The sequence below is a fragment of the Pelobates fuscus genome, chromosome 10 (genome assembly GCF_036172605.1).
Source record: "Pelobates fuscus isolate aPelFus1 chromosome 10, aPelFus1.pri, whole genome shotgun sequence".
NCBI classification, from domain to species: Eukaryota; Metazoa; Chordata; class Amphibia; order Anura; family Pelobatidae; genus Pelobates; species Pelobates fuscus.
Genome location: NC_086326.1, coordinates 70,672,048 through 70,693,768, shown reverse-complemented (window position 1 = coordinate 70,693,768; position 21,721 = coordinate 70,672,048). Strand labels below are relative to the sequence as shown.

The 21,721-nt window shown below is 40.9% G+C and overlaps 1 protein-coding gene across 7 annotated transcripts in view; it reads left to right on the top strand.

Annotated features, from left to right (window-relative positions):
* PLCE1 (phospholipase C epsilon 1) overlaps positions 1 to 21,721 on the top strand; it is a 341,969-nt gene that overhangs the window by 61,650 nt on the left and 258,598 nt on the right. For all 7 annotated transcript variants that reach the window (XM_063434573.1, XM_063434570.1, XM_063434572.1 and 4 more), the window contains exon 2: positions 2,949 to 4,482. In XM_063434573.1, coding sequence (XP_063290643.1) covers positions 3,307 to 4,482 — 1,176 coding nt within the window. In that variant the 5' untranslated portion in view covers positions 2,949 to 3,306. The remainder of the gene's footprint in view (positions 1 to 2,948; positions 4,483 to 21,721) is intronic.

The window sequence follows — 21,721 nt, the reverse complement described above, 5'->3', positions numbered from 1 at the left end:
CCCACAGTTTTTACACTACATAGACAAAAATTTACCAAAACGTGCAGATTGTTCCCGATCGCGTTGCTATTACTTTGTGGAACGTTTCGCTGAATGGTTCTCGGAATATCGTCATTCTTGTGGCGAAATTTGTCCCATAGGAATGAATGGCAAAGCTAGAGTGGGAGCTGGCAAAAGCTGAAAAATCAGGACATGATTTCTAAACTGCCACTACTCCCTCATTTTCAAGCCCACCTACACAAATCTTATATCAAAACGTTCAGCTATCCCTGCTGCCACTAAAAATGTCCACGGCTAAGCCATAGTCCTGATTGTTTTCGCAATATGACCATTTGTTTGCAACTCACGCCTTCCATTGACATTCATTGAAACGCCACTCTGCAAAGCTCACATTTGAAGGGCAATTTCTAAACTGCGACTGTGCCTTCCTTGTTAATATCTCAGAGACATACTATACATCAAAATGTAGGTCTGGGTCTTGTGATTCTCACAATATAAAGCTCTTCACTGTAGGATTTATAGTTTTTAAAATACGACCGTTTGAAGATGGTAACCGCAAAAATACTCTGACCTGTGCAAGGCTGCAGCAGCAAGTGATGTCATAGACAGGGCCATTTGCACCTGCTAATGTTTTTATAACTGTATGTTTTAATGTAACTGTGCAACAACGTTGCAATTAAATGTGCTATATAAATAAATAATAACAGTTACTCCGCCCACTCCAGTTGTATACTACTGGTGGAGGCAAGAACACTTCACAATTTCCCCAGAAATTGTAGCTTTTCTAGTTATTATTATTCTTATTATAGCCAAATTTGCCACCCTAACTCCTCCCACAGTTTTTACACTACATAGACAGTAATATACCAAAACGTGCGGATTGTTCCCGATTGGGTTGCTATTACTTTGTGGAACGATTCGCCGAATGGTTCACGGAATATCGTCGTTCTTGTGGCGAAATTTGGCCCATAGGAATGAATGGCAAAGCTAGAGTGGGAGCTGGCAAAAGCAGAAAAATCAGGACATGATTTCTAAACTGCCACCACTCCCTCATTTTCAAGCCCACCTACACAAATCTTAAATCAAAACGTTCAGCTATCCCTGCTGTCACTAAAAATGTCCACAGCTAAGCCATAGTCCAGATAATTTTCACAATGACCATTTGTTTGCAACTCATGCCGTCCATTGACATTCATTGAAACTCCACTCTAGCCAGGTCAAACTTGAAGGGCAATTTCTAAACTGCGACTGTGCCTTTATTTTTGTTACTTCAGAGACATACTATGCATCAAAATGTAGGTATGGGTCTTGTGATTCTCACAATATAAAGCTCTTCGATGTAGGATGTATAGTTTTTCAAATATGAACGTCTGAAGATGGCAACCGCCAAAATACTCTGACCTGTGCCAGGCTGCAGCAGCGAGTGATGTCATAGACAGGGCCTTTTGTACACCTGGTAATGTTTTTATAAATGTATGTTTTAATGTAACTGTGAAGCACTTTGGGCAACAACATCGCAATTAAATGTGCTATATAAATAAATAACAGTTACTCCGCCCACTCCAGTTGTAGACTACTGGTGGAGGCAAGAACACTTCACACAATTTCCCCAGAAATTGTAGCTTTTCTAGTTCATTAAATGTTATCCATTTACTTCCTCTTTTCTTTGCTTTGCAACTTTTTTCCCTCTGTTTTTTGTTTCTTGTTATCCTAAACATGCACCCTCTTATGGCACATGTTCAAGCTCAGTGACTGCTGAAGATATTAATTCTGGTAATAAACTATTTTAAGATTAGACATAAGACTGAATAGCTCCCGCCTGTGCTCTGTAATGCGCATTTTATGTGTTCACCGGTTGACATATGCAGTTGTATTCTATGTCAGTTATTGACTTGTGAAATGCGTGGGGGATCTGCATGAACTACCCTGAGTGTGGCTACAGCCAGTTTTGTATTGAGCCAGGCTGGTGCACACATTCTTTGGATAGCTCAATCTCATTTCTGGTCATTTTGGCCATTTTAATTATCACTAATAATGCAAGTAGCGTCAGTGGAACACTCCATAGGCCCCCTCTGTCTCAATTGTGTACCTTCCAATGTTGGGAAGCAGTTGTTTGGGCGTTTTGCAATTGTCTAGACCAGGGATGGGGAACCCTTAGCCCTCCCGATGTTGTGGACTACATCTCCCTTGATGCTTTGCCAGCATTATGGCTGTAAGAGAATTATGGGAGATGTGGTCCAAAACATCTGGAGGGCTGAAGGTTCCCCATCCCTGGTCTAGAACAACTGGCTATACATGCTTACACGGTGAAGGCCTTGCTTCACCTGCTGCAGATACACAATCCTTTATTATCAACGTAACAACTACCAACTATTATCAACTTTGCGTAGTGCACAAATCTACTGAATATGATCTTTCCATCTTATTATTCTAGTCGGGGCCAATGGTCATATTTGGAATACATGGGCTTTTGCATGACCCTCAACTTGCTTGAAAAACATTGTGCTATAAAACCATTATTTATTACAATGCAGAACAATATTGGTCTAGACCAAAAACTAAATGTGCAGTTATTAAATTAACTTTTCATTGTCTTATTCATATAAAAGGAATCCGTACATCAAATACTAAAACATATATTCTGGATTTACAGTAAATGGGTGTGTGTGAAATTACTTCAGGGATCTCTCTGAAAGAAACCTGTTATTTGTCATACATTACCATGCAGAGGTCCATTTTTAGTCTAGACAAATAGCATCTAAAAAATAAATAAGTATTGAAACGGTTTAAGACAGTTCTTACACTTCCATAGTGTTTTTTTATGTGTGTGCTACTCGGTTAAGTGTGATCTAGCATCCTCTTCACTCTTGACTCTTAAAAATATAAATGTGTCAATTACCAAAATATGTTGCTTTTTGGTCTAATTTATGTATTTTTGTTTTTTGCAGAAATGATATTTCAGTCAACCTTCTGCAACATTAGAGTCTCCTGGAATGAAACTGACAATCACATGATGTTTATCGGATATTTAAATAAGAGCTAAGCGCTGCGTTCATGTCTCCGGTGTAAACAGCTGGATGAAGCTACTGTTAAAAAATGTATAATCTTTGACAATTCAATAGAGCATTTACAAAAGGGGATAACTTGTTTCAGCATTCTAGAGACATCTGCTCTCAAACAAAAAATTGAAAAAAAAAGTATGTTTTATATTTTGTTGTAAGCGTTTTCCAAGAATACAAAACACAAATATATGGTAAATACTTTAAAGAAGTCTATGAAAAGAGAGGCAGAAGCCTGGGTGTCGAGATGACCTCCGAGGATATAGCAACTTCTGTTGTTTTGCCACCAGTGGAAGGAAAAGTGATATCGTCTCAGTCAGCCGGAGATGAAAATTCTATGAATGCTTCGGATACTAGTGTTATAAAAAGACATACGACAGAGCAAGAACTTGAGAAGACTGATACTTTGCCTTGCTTAAGTAGGTTAAAAGGCCAATTTGTTCAGAACTCCATGACACAAAACGTTTCACTTATAAAGAAAGAAGAGAACGCAGAAAATTCCACTTGTGGCGGTGTTCCAGAAAAAAACAGTTGTATTTCTCATTCGGTTCAATATTTCAACCTTAATTGCAATATCTTAGAGAAAGCCAACCTACGTTTTAATCACTTTTACAAGTCTTACAAGCCTCTGAAAGGTAACAACCAGTGTCATGAAGCTAGAATTCCTGCTATGCTGACTGAAATTAATTTTAAAATGGATACAACTGACATGGACAAGAGGACATTAAAAAGTCGTTTAGTAATGAATGATCATTGCACAGATGCCGTCAGTCACATTCCAGCATTACAGATAAGTTATTCTACTGAGAAGTGTCCTTTATATACAACAAACAGCAGTTATATTTTCGGCAAACATTTGCAGAGCTTAAAAGAAAATTGCATTGACCTCTATACGACTTGCACTTGTAGCTTGCGTGAACATTCTGAAACTTATCGCGATAAAGATGGACAGCATGTTCTCTACTGTGAAAAAGATCACTGTGCGAGCACTCCCTCAAAGTGTAACGTGGAAAAATCTCTAGTGTTTTCAGAAGACCATGTCTGTGAAGAAACAACACCTTGTAATTTGCTACCGCATCCTTTAGAAAGTCACTTTGACGATATGGGAGAAAGCTGTGAAGAAGATCTAGAAAAAGATTGTGCTCGAAGCAAAAAAGACCGTTCGACGTTGCTAATCAGGAGATTTTGTAAAAACTATAAGGAGGTGAAAAAGTCCATTTATACTGGAGCAAACGCAATTGTTAAAACTATACCCTCTGGTCATATTGGAACTGAAGCTTGCATGTATATAGAGAAAAATAGAAAAAGTGGAAATGATGAGTTAAAATACTTTTGGCTTACAAGCAAACGCTCAACACTTACTCAGAGATCCATCAGGACAGAAGATCTTCTTTGCTACTTGGTGAAAACTACAATGTGTCAGGTTTGTGTTAAAATCTTTGCATATGTTTGTTGTGGGGGTTTAATTCTGGGATGAGTTGAGTTTTGATAGACAAAAGCAATATGGACCTTAAGAAGCAAATGTCTGTTAGAAAAATGAGTCATCTCTAAATCTTTTTTGGAAATAACTGCAGGGTTCAGTGGTATCAAATACACTGAAATGCACACAGTTCTAGATGAAAAATTACAAGCTGAACTTTCCCAACATCTTGTAGATAATCTAGAAAGATCACAAGGCTGCCAGTTCTCTTATATATTGAATACCTGAAGATAGACATGGACAAGAAATCCAACTAAAAGAAGTACCAGCAGAAGGAAATGGCTAAATCATTTGGTGTTTTATATCAATTAGTAGGGTAGGCTCTCCAACAATGCACAAACAAAAAACACAATGTTATGCATGTAAAACAACATAGACACAATACACCGTATATGATTTAGGATTCTAAAAAAAATGGACATCAAAAATACATTTTAATTCTAGAAAATTCCTTAATGGATCTATTCCAAAGTAGGCTTTAATGTTTAGAAAAATGTTAAATAAGAATAAAAAATGACATTCAATGACATTACTATAGCCAAAATAAAAAATAGTGCTAAATATTAACAAAATCTCTGAATGATGTGTATAAGTTGACAAATGCAGTAGTGGTTATTGCTTAATGCGTATTTAGGGTGGTCTTCGTAGGGGAAATATTTATCACACTGGGAATTAAGAAAACTGACCAGGAATTATTTAACATTTAGTATCATATCTGGAAATGCATAAGAATTGGATATTTTTCCAAAATGACTCCTTTGGCCTAAAATGTGAAGGTCCCCGTTGATTTTTGACAATTCGCAGAAAAAATTACCTTGGTATAAAGGTAAAACAATGTAGAATGTTGTGGAAGGCATAGCAATTTACATTAGAAACTATTTTGATGTCCTGAAACCTAAACCCATCACAAAACCCTTTTTGTCGAATGACCCGACAGAGCATTTTCAGAAATGCTTTCTTGTTCTACAGTTGATGTAATGATCATTAAAAAAAATTACAAATACTATGCTTGCCTTTCTCAGTAGGGATGTGCATAGGGAAAAATTTCGGTTGGGTTCGGCATTCCAAAATTCGGGACTTCGGAACTTCGGCATTTTGGAATTTCGGGACTTCGGGACTTTTCTTGCAGCCACTTAGTAGATAACTCCCTAATTCCCACGGTATTAGGGAGCTATCTACCAAAAGGCTGAAAGATCTAAATTGGTCTTTCAGCCAAATTTACTAATACTAAGTAAAAATTACTCAGTATTAGTAAATTGTGCCCCTACTCGCTATACCGCGAGTAGGGGCATGTCTATTAAACAGTGAGCAGCCTGTGGCCTGAACAGAGGGTGGGGGCCCTAAAGTAAAATAAGGGGGGAACCTATTGTCCTCCCCCATGCCCCCACCCCTGAACAGTGGGTGGGGGCCCTAAATTAGAATAAGGGGGGACCTATTGTCCTCCCCCCCCAACCCCCACCCCTGAGCAGCGGGTGGGAGCCCTAAAGTAAACTAATGGGGGGGGACCTATTGTCCTCCCCCTGGCCCCCACCCCTTGAGCGGTGGGTGAGGGCCCTAAATTAGAATAAGGGGGGCCTATTGTCCTTCCCCTCGGCCCCCACCCCTGAGCGGTGGGTGGGGGCCCTAAGTTAGAATAATGGGGGGGACCTATTGCTCTCCCCCCTGGCCCCCACCCCTGAGCGGTGGGTGGGGGCCCTAAGTTAAAATAAGGGGGGGGACCTATTGTCCTCCTCCCTGGCCCCCACCCCTAAGCGGTGGGTGGGGGCCCTAAATAAAAATGTAACCCCCCAGGTTACTAGGGGTCCCCAAACCCCTAGTCACCCCCCTCCCCCCACAAAAATAACCCCTACCTAACCCCCTCATCCTAAAAATATTGAGGGGGGACCCGTATCTAAATACCTGTAAAAAAAAAAACACACAAAAAAAAACAACTTACCATTTGATGTCTTCTTTCTTCTAAACTCTTCTTTTTTCAGCCCCCAAAAAGGCCAAATAAAACTCCATAATAACCAACGCAATTTAAAAAAAAAAAAAAAAGCGAGTGCAAAAAAAAATCCATCTTCACCCATGGAGGGCTCCGCGCAGACTGAGCTCTGCAGGGTAGGGGAAGGCTTATAAAGCCTTGCCCCGCCCTGCAATTAGGCTCAGAGCGCTCTGATTGGTGGGTTTAAGCCATCCAATCAGAGTGCTCTGACAGGTAAATGTAGAAACTGACAGGTAAATCTCTACATTTACCTGTCACAGTACTCTGATTGGTTAGCTTGAAATCCACCAATCAGAGTGCTCTGTGTCATTTTACACAGCGTGGGAATGTTCTTTGGAATTTTCCCACGCTGTGTAATTTGACTCATAACTGTCTGATTGGTTACTTTAAATCCCCGCTCAGGGGTGGGGGCCAGGCAGGTGGGAAATATATTCATTCATTTTTTTTAGGTTTTTTTTTTTTTTTTACAGTGAGCAGCCGCAGGCAAAGTATATTAGTACTTGGGCAATACTGTGCTTCGGAACTTCGACACTTCGGAAATTCTGCAATTTCGGGACTTCAGGAATTCGGCACTTCAGCAATTCGGCAATTCAGCTATTCAGACATTTGGAAGTACCCGAATGTCTGAATTGCCCGAAATTCGTCCGAATTCGGACCGAAACGAATTGCACATGTCTATTTCTCAACACTTATGGAAATACTAAAAAAAAAAAAAAAAAAATGAAACAAATATAAGAGTAAATACTTATGAAAACAAAATGCTGGTTAGACACCAAAGAAATATAAACAATAGCTACAGAAATGTATTAGTATATAATTCCCAAATACATCTAAATATTGTTACATGTATAAAGGTGCATTTCTGGAATGGCATTAGGATGTATTCTAACCACGTATCCTCATGTCTATAAAACAAATTGCTGGTATTTAAAGTAGTCATATGTAAATTAGTTGATGTAAGCGTGATGTGAATGTTTGCTAAAGTGCTTTTTAACTTTATATCCGAGCACTATTTTTATATATTTTTTTATTATTATTTTTTTTAGTATTATGTTTGGAGATGTACCTAGAATATATTCACAGTTTCTGGCTTGTTTAAAGAGAGAGAAAAAAAATAGGAAACCAAAAACCTTTTTTATTGCTGTATTAATCTTAAAAGGTCAGATCTAGTAAATGACTTGGATTACCGTCCAAGATTTATATGTTGCTCTCTTTTTTTGTATTTAGGGCAAACCAACCATGGAAATAAATGTACTTTAAATTTAAAATTAAAAACACAAAATCTCACCACAGACATTCAGGGTGCTCATGAGGCCCACATTTCTGCAGGCTACCTAATTTATACATTCGGTTCACAAAGCAGTCGATAATATGAAAGGTCACTGAAAGGGTTGCTTTGGAGTGATTTTGCAGAGTTAGAATTTTCAGAACCCTTTCTGCAAAAAAATTACAAAGAGCTCAAATTCTTTACAAAGAACACTAACTTTTACAGTTATCAATGTATAAATTATTGTTTTTTATTTTATTGATTGATTGGAAATGCCTTTACATAAATCTTTTTACAATATTGCCAAGAGATTAACATTTTAACCAGGATTATTTTTAACCAATTACTTGCAGTCAGGGAGTGGAAATGTAACCCTGGTGAGTGTACCTGTAAATGGATTTAGGCTGAGAATCGTGGGAGTTGTAGTTCAGCAACATCTGGAGGGCCGGAGTTTGGGGAAGCCTGCCCTATGTTATTAGAAGCTGCTGTTTTTCAGACAGCACTATGGATAGTGGATAGATTTCCTACGCCTGACCAGCTATGACCAGCGGAGGAGCAAAGTGTGCTTCATTTTCGGTGGTCAGAGCAATTTTCCCACAATTCTCCCCTTTCCTCCATGTTCCTGCGAAGCCTCCTTTCACTTTTACCGAATGTCTGTCTTTTAGACAGAACGCCGGCCAAACTACCGAATTGCATCCTAACAGAAGGAGAATAGTTCTTATTTAGGCCCACACCCGCCGCTCAGGGGTGGGGTTTGGGGGGGAGGACAATAGGTCCCCCCCTGTTGTTATTTAGGGCCCCCAGCCCCCACTCAGGGGTGGGGACCAAGGGGGATGGGGACGCTATGTCCCCCCTTCAGTTTAATAGCCCCCACTTGCGCGCGCCGGGTGGGGGCTCGGGAGGGGGCTCAGGAGGGGTGATACTAGGGTTTGTTGGTTTTTTTTTTAACAGTGAATAGCCATTGGCTGCTCACTGTTTAGTAGACATGCCCCTACTCACGGTATAGCGATTAGGGGCAGATTATTTACTAATACCAAGTAATCTTTACTTAGTATTAGTAAATTTGTCTGAAAAACCTATATAGGTCTTTCAGCCTTTTGGTAGATAGCTACCTGGTACCATGGGAATTAGGGAGTTATCTACTAAGAGGCTGCAAGATGCAGCCACGGCACGAATAGATCGGAATTTCATTCATACAAATCAAATTCCAAATCCGAACAAAGTCCCAAATTGCACCCTAACATGAATTGAGAAACTGTTCTCATTCTGCTCGGACGCAATTTGGTAGTTTCACTGGCGTTCTGTCTAAATGACAGTACGTTCGAGATAAGTGAAAGGAGGCTTCACGGGAACACAGAGGAAAGGTGAGAATTGTGGGGAAATTGCTCTGACCACCGGAAATGAAGCACACTTTGCTCTTCCGCTGGTCAGAGATGGTCAGGCGTAGGATACCAAACCTCCATAATACAAATAGTCCCTACTTTGTCTTATGTTTTAAAGAAAACTAGAGCAGGCAAGAAGAAATGAAGAACAGATCCTGAGAGAGATGAGGAATCGATTAAAGAAAGGTAAGTTTGATATGATCGTTCCGCTTTAAAAAGGATTTATGAGAGTAAAGTTAATAATGTATCATTGTATTTTGCTATAACTTGTGGTGAAATGTGTTGGTTGTGGGATGAAAATGAGGAAGGAAGTGTTTATTGAATGCTAAGAACACCCCAGACTTCCTATGACTGAGTGTTTTTTCATTTATGACTAAAGTCCATCAAGTTCAACCATGATGCCCATTCTTTCATGCTGCCATCCAAAAGAAGGCAAAATAAATCAACAACAACCCAGTTGTAGCCATTTCCAATTATGCAGAAAAAAAGGAAATAAAATCCTTTTTGACTTCATAATGGCAATTTTTTTATTGGAACGTTATTTACCTATAGAATCTGATAACACAACCTCTTTAGGCAGAAAATTCCACATCTTTTTTTGTTCTTACTCTATCCTCTGCTGCCTTTCATCCAGTCTCATGTCTATTGTATGTTCCTGCAGCTTTTAACCCCTTAAGGACCAAACTTCTGGAATAAAATGGAATCATGACATGTCACACATGTCATGTGTCCTTAAGGGGTTAATGCAGTGGCGTACACACAACCCATGGGGCCCCGGTGCGAAAACTGATCCGTGGGCCCCCCCCGCGCGTGCGCTTACTCTGCGCGGGCTGGGGCCGCAACACATGACGGCGGGCACCTGGTCGCAGGGCTGCGACCCCTGCGACCACGTTATGTACGCCAGTGCATGCATAAACACATACACTTAAAGGACCACTACAGACACCCAGATCACATCAGCTCAATGAAGTGGTCTGGGTGCCAGGTCTCTCTAGTTTTAACCCTGCAGCTGAAAACATAGCAGTTTCAGAGAAACTGCTATGTTTCACTGAGGGTTAATCCAGCCTCTAGCGGCTGTCTCACTGACAGCCGCTAGAGGATTTTCTGCGATTCTCACTGTGAAAATCACAGTGAGAAGACGCTGAACATCTATAGGAAAGCATTGAGAAATGCTTTCCTATGAGCGGTTTGAATGCGCGTGTGGCTCTTGCCACGCATGCGCATTCGGAGCTGAGAGGCGGATCGGGGCGGAGAGATCCCCAGCGCCAAGGGAGTCCGGCGCTGGAGAAAGGTAAGCGCTTAAGACACACACGCACACATTAACTGACAGACACACACTCAGTGACAAACATACATACACACACACTCACTAACAGACGCACACAGACACACACTAACACTAAGACAAACACACTCTAACACTAACACACACCCACTCTAACACACACTAACACACACACACTCTAACACACACACACACTCACTAACATACACTCACACTCACTAACATACACTCACACACTAACACACACTCACTAACATACGCTAACACACACTCACTAACATACGCTAACACACACTCACTAACATACACTCACACACTAACACACACTCACTAACATACACTAACACACTCACACACACACACTAACACACACTCACACACACACACACACACACACTAACTAACATACACTAACATACACTCACACTAACATACACTCACACTAACATACACTCACACTAACATACACTCACACTAACATACACTCACACTAACACACTCACTAACATACACTCACTAACATACACTCACTAACACACACTCACACTAACTCACACTCACACTAACTCACACTCACTAACATACACACTCACACGTTTTTTTTTTTTTATTTAATCCCCCCAGCCTCCTTACCTGTGGGAGAGCTGAGGGGATTCCCTGGGGTCCAGGGAATTCCCTGGGGTCCAGAGGGGATTCCCTGGGGTCCAGGGGATTCCCTGGGGTCCAGTGGGCAGTCAGGCAGGCGGGCGCGAGAGGGAGCACTGTCCCCTGTGTGCTCCCTCTTCAGCTCCCTCCGCGCCGCGTACTGATGCCGGAGCCGGAAGATGACGTCATCTTCCGGCTCCGGTATCAGTGCGGTGCGCGAGGGAGCTGAAGAGGGAGCACACATGGGACAGTGCTCCCTCTCGCGCCCGCCTGCCTGACTGCCCGCCGGGTGACAGCAGGGCCAGCCTCTTCTCCTGGGGGGCCCTGAGGTGGCCGGTTCCTGGGCCCCCCAGGAGAAGAGGCTGGCCCTGTGGGTACATACCCCGGTATGTACGCCACTGGGTTAATGAACAGGGTAGCACAGAATAAGGAGTAAAATAAAATTTCAATTTGGAACAATTTTGGAATTTGGTATGTTTTGTTTAAGTTTAAGTTAGTTGGAATTTTGATAGATGGATTTGGTGGGCCTCTGTCTCATTTTAGGGCATTATAAAAGTAGGCACTCTGGGGTGTCTCATAAGGTGTATATATATTTGTATCGTGCTATCATACCCCCTCGGAGGCACCTTTTTTGTAATGTAAACAATTTAACTTTTTCTAGCCTTTCCTTATAATGGTTTTCCATCCCCCTTATTAGTTTTGTTGCCCGCCTCTGTACTTTCTATAGTTCTGCAATATCCTTTTTTAAAATTGGGGCTAAAAATTGCAACACATATCCAAGGTGCGGTCGTACCATTGATTTGGAAAGAAGCAAAATTATATTTGGATCACGTAAATTTTTATACACAAGCAATTTACTATCTTTTGAAACTGCACCAAAGCAATATCCTGCTTACACTGTATTACAGAATTTTGTGTCACTTACAAACATTGAAACATGACTTTCAATGCCTATTTCAAGATCATTTATAAATATGTTGAATAGAAGCCATCCCAGAATAGAACCCTGATGGACATCACTTACCACTTTTGTCCAGCTTGAAAAGTTACTATTACTTATAACTCTCTGTACTTTATCTGTAAGCCAATTCTCTACCCAAGAACAAGAACTATTATCTAGACCAGGGGTTCCCAATTATTTTTGACATAGTGTATTAACATCGTAAAAACAGCAAAACTCTCTCTCCCCCCCCCCCCCTCCCCATCCTCTCCTACCTTCCCAAAAAAATACATAAAAATTGTGCAGTTTTTTGTATGTGCCGATGTGTGTCTGTTTGTCAGGCTGTGTGTATCTGTGTTTGTATGTTCCAGTGTGTGTATTTGTGTGTGTGTGTGTGTGTGTGTATGTAGACAGACACAGACACACACACACACACACACACTGGCAAATAGTGGCACACAGATACACAGACTGACACACAGATACACACACCTTGACACACAGTGTGTATCTGTGTGTCAAGGTGTATGTATCTGTGTTTGTATGTGTCTGTGTATCAAGGTGTGTGTATCAGTGTTTGTTTGTGTCAATGTGTATGAATTTGACACACAGACACACGCACACACTGACACAGATACACCTTGACACACAGTGTGTATCTGTGCGTGTATGTAGCTGTGTGTCAAGGTGTGTGTATCTATGTGTCAAAGTGTATATCTGTGTTGGTTTGTGCCGGTGTGTGTATCTGTGTCAGTGTGTATCTGTGTGTGTGTGTATTTATATCTGACACACAGATACACACACACTGGCATATAGTGGAACACACAAACACACACACCTTGGCACACAGATACACACATTTAGATACACATACACACATTCAGATGCACACCATGACACAAACACAAATCTTGACTCATAAATACACACACACTCAGATACACACAATGAGAGATAAGGGGACACTGAGACGCTACGGATACTGAGAGACACCAGGGACACTGGGAGACATGGGGCACTGAGACACTCTGATACATAGGGGACACTGTGATACATAGGTGACACTGGAGACAGGTCGAAACATTGAGTGCCTGATATTTTTTCTTTTATACTAGGAGACACTAGGAGACATGGGGACACTGGGAGACATTGGGACACTGAGACACTGGGAGACTAGGGGACTTTGGGTGACTAGAAAACACTGAGACACTAGGGACACTGGCACACTACGGACATTGAGAGACACCAGGGACACTGGGAGACATGGGGATACGGAGATACTAGGGACACTGGCTGTGAGACATGGGGACACTGCGAGTGCCCCATGTCTCCCAGGTCTCAAAGTCGCCCAGTTTCCCCATGTCTCTCAGTGTCCCCTAGTGTCTCAGTGTCCCCATGTCGCCCAGTGTCCCCTAGTGTTTGTATCCCCATGTCTCCCAGTGTCCCAATGTCACTAGGACACTTAAAAACATTGGGACACTGGGAGAGACATGGGGACACAGACACTGGGAGAGACATGGGGACACTGAGATACATAGGGACACTGAGAGAATAGGGGACTCTGGGAGACTAGGGACACAAACACTAGGGACACCAGGGACACTGAGAGACTAGGGGCCACTGGGAGACATGGGGCCACTGTGTCTCTAGTGTCTCAGGGTCCCCATGTTCCCCAGTGTCCCTATGTCTCCCAGTGTCCCAATGTCTCCGCGTCCCCATGTCTCGCAGGCTCGGAGTTGCTGTCTGGACTCTCTGTGCAGAGCTGCTCCCTGCGGATCAGTGAGGAGAGAGAGGCAGGGAGGGAGATGCTGTAACTTCTCATCCCTGCCTCTCTCCACACAAACAGCAACTCCTACTGGCCGGCGCTGGTATTGCAGAATAATCTCTGTTTATACTGAGACAGACATTTGTATTGCCGGTATTACTGCAATATCAGCACCGGCTAGGCAGCCTCAAATACCTGAGAAATATTTCTGAGAAATACCTGGCAACCAAAATAAATACATGCGAAATACCTGGCAAACCTAAGAGTAGTGTGTGTAAAAAAAAAAAAAATATATATATATTTTTTTTTAAATCAAAGGGCCTATTCCATAGGCCTGGAGCTGCAGCTCCATCAGCCCCTATGTTAATCTGGCCCTGATTTCCCCCCACACACACTGCCCCACCATACACACACTGCCCCACACACACACACACGACCCCACCATACACACACTGCCACTGCACATACAGTGCTCCCCATACACACACTTCCACCCATACACACATTGCCACATACACATGACCCCCCATACACACACTGCCCCCACACACACATACAGTTCTCCCCATACACACACTGCCCCCCATACACACACATACACTGCGTGCAGAATTATTAGGCAAATGAGTATTTTGACCACATCATCCTCTTTATGCATGTTGTCTTACTCCAAGCTGTATAGGCTCGAAAGCCTACTACCAATTAAGCATATTAGGTGATGTGCATCTCTGTAATGAGAAGGGGTGTGGTCTAATGACATCAACACCCTATATCAGGTGTGCATAATTATTAGGCAACCTCCTTTCCTTTGGCAAAATGGGTCAAAAGAAGGACTTGACAGGCTCAGAAAAGTAAAAAATAGTGAGATATCTTGCAGAGGGATGCAGCACTCTTAAAATTGCAAAGCTTCTGAAGCGTGATCATTGAACAATCAAGCGTTTCATTCAAAATAGTCAACAGGGTCGCAAGAAGCGTGTGGAGAAACCAAGACGCAAAATAACTGCCCATGAAATGAGAAAAGTCAAGCGTGCAGCTGCCAAGATGCCACTTGCCACCAGTTTGGCCATATTTCAGAGCTGCAACATCACTGGAGTGCCCGAAAGCACAAGGTGTGCAATACTCAGAGACATGGCCAAGGTAAGAAAGGCTGAAAGACGACCACCACTGAACAAGACACACAAGCTGAAACATCAAGACTGGGCCAAGAAATATCTCAAGACTGATTTTTCTAAGGTTTTATGGACTGATGAAATGAGAGTGAGTCTTGATGGGCCAGATGGATGGATTGGTAAAGGGCAGAGAGCTCCAGTCCGACTCAGACGCCGGCAAGGTGGAGGTGGAGTACTGGTTTGGACTGGTATCATCAAAGATGAGCTTGTGGGGCCTTTTCGGGTTGAGGATGGAGTCAAGCTCAACTCCCAGTTTCTGGAAGACACCTTCTTCAAGCAGTGGTACAGGAAGAAGTCTGCATCCTTCAAGAAAAACATGATTTTCATGCAGGACAATGCTCCATCACACGCGTCCAAGTACTCCACAGCGTGGCTGGCAAGAAAGGGTATAAAAGAAGAAAATCTAATGACATGGCCTCCTTGTTCACCTGATCTGAACCCCATTGAGAACCTGTGGTCCATCATCAAATGTGAGATTTACAAGGAGGGAAAACAGTACACCTCTCTGAACAGTGTCTGGGAGGCTGTGGTTGCTGCTGCACGCAATGTTGATGGTGAACAGATCAAAACACTGACAGAATCCATGGATGGCAGGCTTTTGAGTGTCCTTGCAAAGAAAGGTGGCTATATTGGTCACTGATTTGTTTTTGTTATGTTTTTGAATGTCAGAAATGTATATTTGTGAATGTTGAGATGTTATATTGGTTTCACTGGTAAAAATAAATAATTGAAATGGGTATATATTTGTTTTTTGTTAAGTTGCCTAATAATTATGCACAGTAATAGTCACCTGCACACACAGATATCCCCCTAAAATAGCTATAACTAAAAACAAACTAAAAACTACTTCCAAAAATATTCAGCTTTGATATTTTTGAGTTTTTTGGGTTCATTGAGAACATGGTTGTTGTTCAATAATAAAATTAATCCTCAAAAATACAACTTGCCTAATAATTCTGCACTCCCTGTATAGTGCCACCGCATACACACACTGCCCCACACACACATACAGTGCCCCCATACACACATTGCCACCCATACACACATTGCCATACACACACTGCCCCACACATACATACAGTGCCCCCCATACACACACTGCCCCACACACATACAGTCTTCCCCATACACACACTGCCCCCACACACACACTGCCACCCACACACATACAGTGCCCCCGATACACACACTGTCCCAAACACACATACAGTGCCCCCACACATACAGTGCCCCCATATACACACTGCCCCACACACCTACAGTGCCCCAAACACATACACACTGCAACTCCCACACACACTGCCCCTCACATACACACTGCACCGCTCACACACACACACTGCAGCTCTCACACACACACTGCCCCACACATACACTGCCCCCTAACACACACACTGCAACCCTGACTTACACTGCCACCCTCATGCACTCGCACACACACCTTTCACACACACTTCACCCCTAACACATACCACTGCTCTTATGCCCTATATCCCAGCAGGCCCCAGGTAAGTTGTAAAACTGTTCTTAAACGGTTTAACTACTTACTCTGGGATGGGATCCTGGCACTACTGGCACCATAACTACTACACTGAACTGTAGTGGTTATTATGCCTGGATTATTTCTTTAAATAATCTACAAGTGCCCCTCCCGAGATCAGGCTCTGGATCTGCCACTGTATACACACACTGACACACACGCACATACACACGCACATACAAAACACACTGATATACACTGGCACATACACACATACTGACATAGACACACATTCATATACACACAGTGACTCATACACAAACCTTGACACACAGATACACTGACACACTCAGACACACACATACTCTTTGACAGACACACATACATTCTCACTGACAAACACACATACTCTTTTACAGACACACATACAAACTCATATACACTCACTGACTAGCACACATACATTCTCACTGACAAACACATATGTACTCTTTGACAGACACACAAACACATACAAACTCCCTAACAGACACACATACAATTTATTATTTTTTTAAATTCCACCCAGCCCCCCTACCTTTGGGAGTGCTGGCATGGAGTCTCTATGTGCCATTTTGTGCTGCCAATTTTTCACCAGTTTATGTAAAAAATTTGTGATAAAATATTTTTTGCATTTGTTCCTTTTTTTTTTTTTTTTTTTTACAGACACCTTTTGCAAATCTGATATGTGCTACTATAATCACCCCCCCCCCCCCAAAAAAAAACCACAAAACAAATAAACATGCACAGCAAACTCTTCTGAATAAAACAATACCCCCAGTCTATGCCTATCATGTCACTATCATGTGAAGTTACAGTGCCATAATGACCATTTCAGAGAACATTTCAGAGACCTGACCATTTCATTTTTCCAGTTAGAATTTTGAAGATGAATTTGATGAGCCTATTCCACATTTTGGGTTATTGTATCAGTTTGCAGTTCAAATTACCCCATAAATGCATACCATTTGTGAAAATAGAATTCACAGGGTATGTCATATGGTATATATCCTTTACATGCACATTGTAATTTAGAGGTATATTTATTTGTAATCCTGTTTTGTGCTACTATAATAAAAATCACTAGATTATGCCCAGCTATATATCCTAAGTAAAGAATTATTCCCTTATAAATACCCGTGTCCTGTTTTTGTGAAAATACAGCACTGAATTTATAAGCTGCCCATTGCAATAGTTGTAGAGGGATTCTATCTGCTGATTTTGGCAGAAGAATTCCCTTGCTGATTTCAGAAGAGGGAGTTCAGTGTTTCCCCTATTGGTAAACTGAAGCCTAATCCTAAATCTAATCCATAATCTATCTAATCCTAATGGTTTCCCTCTGCTAATATCAGTACTGATATGGGCAAACGGAATTCAAAGTTAAAACTGTAGAGAATGGTCTGTGATGGCCATCTACTGGCTGTGTTAAGCATGACAGGGAGATTCTGAGCATGCTGAACTAGATGCAATGCTATTACAGCAGGCAGAGGGGAGTCAAATGTATTTATTATTGGTGACGGCATATTCCACAGTGCTGTACAATAAGCAAAACAAGACCAAACAATTTGAACAAAACATGTTTGACGTACAGGAACAGTAGGGGAATAGAGCCCTGCCAAAAAATAATTTTAGAAAAGCAAATTTCGTTTGCTATTTCCAGTTTTTCCAGGAAAACAAAAACTATGAAAAATGTTTCCGTGGCTTCCATGACTACATGATACCTTTTACCAAATGTTCTGAATATTCAATAAAAATGTACATTAGCACACACAGTAATATAATTTATTTACCATTGAAACAGTATTGGAACCCATTTAATGATCAAAAGAAAGGAAAACTGCTTATGTAAAGCAAATATATTTTATGAGTGGAAAAAGTATTTGAGCCCAAGAGTAGCGGTAAAGAAAAAAAATTATATTACAATGGTGAATTCTTCTACAGACTTAATATAATTCTTTTCATTTTGGCATGCAGGAGTTAGAAAATGATCTTTAAAGTTTGCCTTTGTAAAATACTCTAATAAATATTTTGCGAGTAAAAAAAATAAATGCAAATTTAAGTTGAATCTATCATTAAGAATTACTTGTGTCCTTTGACTATTGTAATACCATGGTACTTGTTTTTTAACTCGCTTGATTCTTTTAATTTTACATTTCTATTTTTTTTACTCTACTGCAACCTGCAACGTAAATGTATTTACTTTCCCTTTTTTCCAAAGTATCTACAGCCTCCTTGTATCTTCTTACTGTTTGTTTGACGTGCTACTTATTCTTCCTTCTGTAACCACCCTACCCAGGAAGTTGTTGCCAGGAAAAAGAAATGGCTGCTTCATTCAGTCATCAATTTGAGTTTAAGCAAAACCACCAATATTTCAAAAAAATAAAATTAAAACGCACATTTGGTTAACTATAAGCTTTGCTTCAGATCATTGGGAAACTAGAAGGGATCACTTTTTGCTCCAAAGTAGTCATCCGTTCTTGAGAATACTCTGAAGTATAATGTATTTAATAGGTTGTACTGTGGCCTGGTGTAAGTCCAATACTTAATGTAATGGTTGTGTTTGTCCTGCTACTTGGATATATGACGGTATGATGGTAGTGCCATTGGAGATCAATTAAAGGCCATTTCAGATTAAGTATTTGAGCTGCTTGGCAGGATTCTTAGAATCACGATCCATTTTAACCACTTTGTTGTACTTCTGTAACTTGCCCTGTGACCCAAGACCTTTAAAAAATAATTAAAACTTTAGGAAGAAGTTCGTAGAAAAGCATGGCTTACCATCTGTAGTAATAATGAAAAATGCAGCACACAAAATATGATATACTTATACAACAAACTGAAGTGTCTCTTGTATCCTACAATAACAAATATTGAATAATACTGTATAAAAAAAAGTAGGTGCAAACTCAAAAAAATAAACGAGGTTATGGAGCATTTAAACAGCCAAGACATTGGAGGATCTGCCCCTTGAGACCATTGGATCTGAGATAATCCGTCATATTTGAGGGCTGTCATTAGATGTTTTAGGGCCCCTATAAACCGTTCAATGCCTGGGGCCCGCCCCACATCTGCAAACAACGCAGACCCTGAGTCTAACCTAGAAGGGCCTTTACCACCATCCAATGTCAACATTTTCAAAAATTATGAATAGAGTGGACACATTATCGAAAGGTATTCTCATTATTGCAGGTGACTTTAAATGTGTTTTTGATTTGACAATAGATAAAAAATCCCATTCCCAGCTCAAGTCTAACAAACCAGTTTTACAACAATCCAAGAGATTAATTAATATTGATAAAACATATGGTTTATACAATGCCTGGAGAACTATTACTTCCAGAAGGTAGAGACTACACACATCTGTCTAAAGTACACAATTCTTATTCTAGAATCGATATTTGCTTAGTCAAAGCAGGCACAATTGAAAATATTAATAAAATACTTGGTCTGATATTAGTTTTGTAGTATTAGAACTAGGTAAATCTAAGACCCAGGGATTAAATACTTGGAGATTGTCTGATTCTATTCTGAAATCTAATGATAATCAAAAGAATTTGATGGAATTATCAGGTTTATTTTGGAATGAAAATGCCTCTCCAGATATTTTAGATTCAACATTATGGGCTACATATAAAGTAGTAATAAGAGGATATATTATTAAAATTGATAAACATCAGAAAAAACTAAGGGGTAAAGAGCTTGCTGATTTATACATTTCTTTTTTAAACTTTCTAACTTAAATAAAATTCAACCTTCTAAACAAAATATGGTAAGGCTATCTGAATTTCAGAATAAAATTAATCTAAAAATAGAAGAAAATATCAAAATGACCTTAAACAAATTATGATCAAATAAATATTATCAAGGCAATAGAGCAAATAAGAATTTAACTAAAAACTTAAGAAGCAAATTGTGAGAAATAGGATAAATAAATGTAATTGATGATCAAAATGTATATTCTTCTCCCGAGAAAACTGGTCAAAAATTGCATGGATTCCACAGCAACCTATATAATCTCTGATTAAATCCCAATAGAGATAAAATAAAGGAATATTTAACAAACACTAATATCCCTAAATTATAAAACTGTGAGTTAATTGCTCTAAACACGAAGTTTAAGGTAGAGGAAGTTGAAAGAGAAATAGATAGACTGGAGGCATTTAAAACCCCCGGGTCCTGATGGGTACAGTAATCTTTACTAGAAGATCATGAAGAAAGAATTTTTATTTCCATTAACCGCTCTATTTAATGAGATGGCAAGTAGCTCCATAGTTCCCAAAGAGTTATTGCAAGCTTATCTCTAACCTATATTGAAACCTAATAAGAATGAAACCGATGTGAGTAATTCTAGACCCATCTCATTGATAAATGTGGACATGAAACTATATGCCTCAATTTTATCAGCAAGAATTAAACGGGTAATCGATAGAATAATTCATCCAGACCAAGTAGGTTTTATTCCTGGAAGATCTACCAAAAGTTGCACCAGGAGAATTTTAGATGTTCTGGAGCAATCAGGTCACCACAAACTCACCCTGCTGACCCTGTCATTAGATGCTGAGAAAGTTTTTGACAGGGTCAGCTGAAATATTTTAGATATAGTTTTAAAGGACCCCTCTAGGCACCCAGACCACTTCAGCTTAATGAAGTGGTCTGGGTGCCAGGTCCAGCTAGCTTTTACCCTTTTTTTTAATAAACATAGCAGCTTCAGAGAAACTGCAATGTTTATACTGAGGGTTAAGCCAGCCTCCAGAGCCTCTAGTGGCTGTCTCATTGACAGCCGCTAGAGGCGCTTGCGTGCTTCTCACTGTGAAAATCACAGTGAGAGCACGCAAGCGTCCATAGGAAAGCATTATGAATGCTTTCCTATGCGACCGGCTGAATGCGAGCGCGGCTGAATGCGACCGCGGCTTCTGCCGCGCATGCGCATTCAGCCGATGACGTCGCGAGGAAGAAGAGGAGGAGGAGGAAAGCTCCCCGCCCGGCGCTGGAGAAAGAGGTAAGTTTAACCCCTTCCTTCCCTCAGAGCCCGGCGGGAGTGGGTCCCTGAGGGTGGGGGCACCCTCAGGGCACTCTAGTGCCAGGAAAACGAGTATGTTTTCCTGGCACTAGAGTGGTCCTTTAAGTTCATTTGGATTTGAGGGTTAGATTTACATGCCATAATGGCATTATATTTTGAACCTACGGCTAGAACAGTAGGAGTTAATATTTCTGCAGGATGGTTTG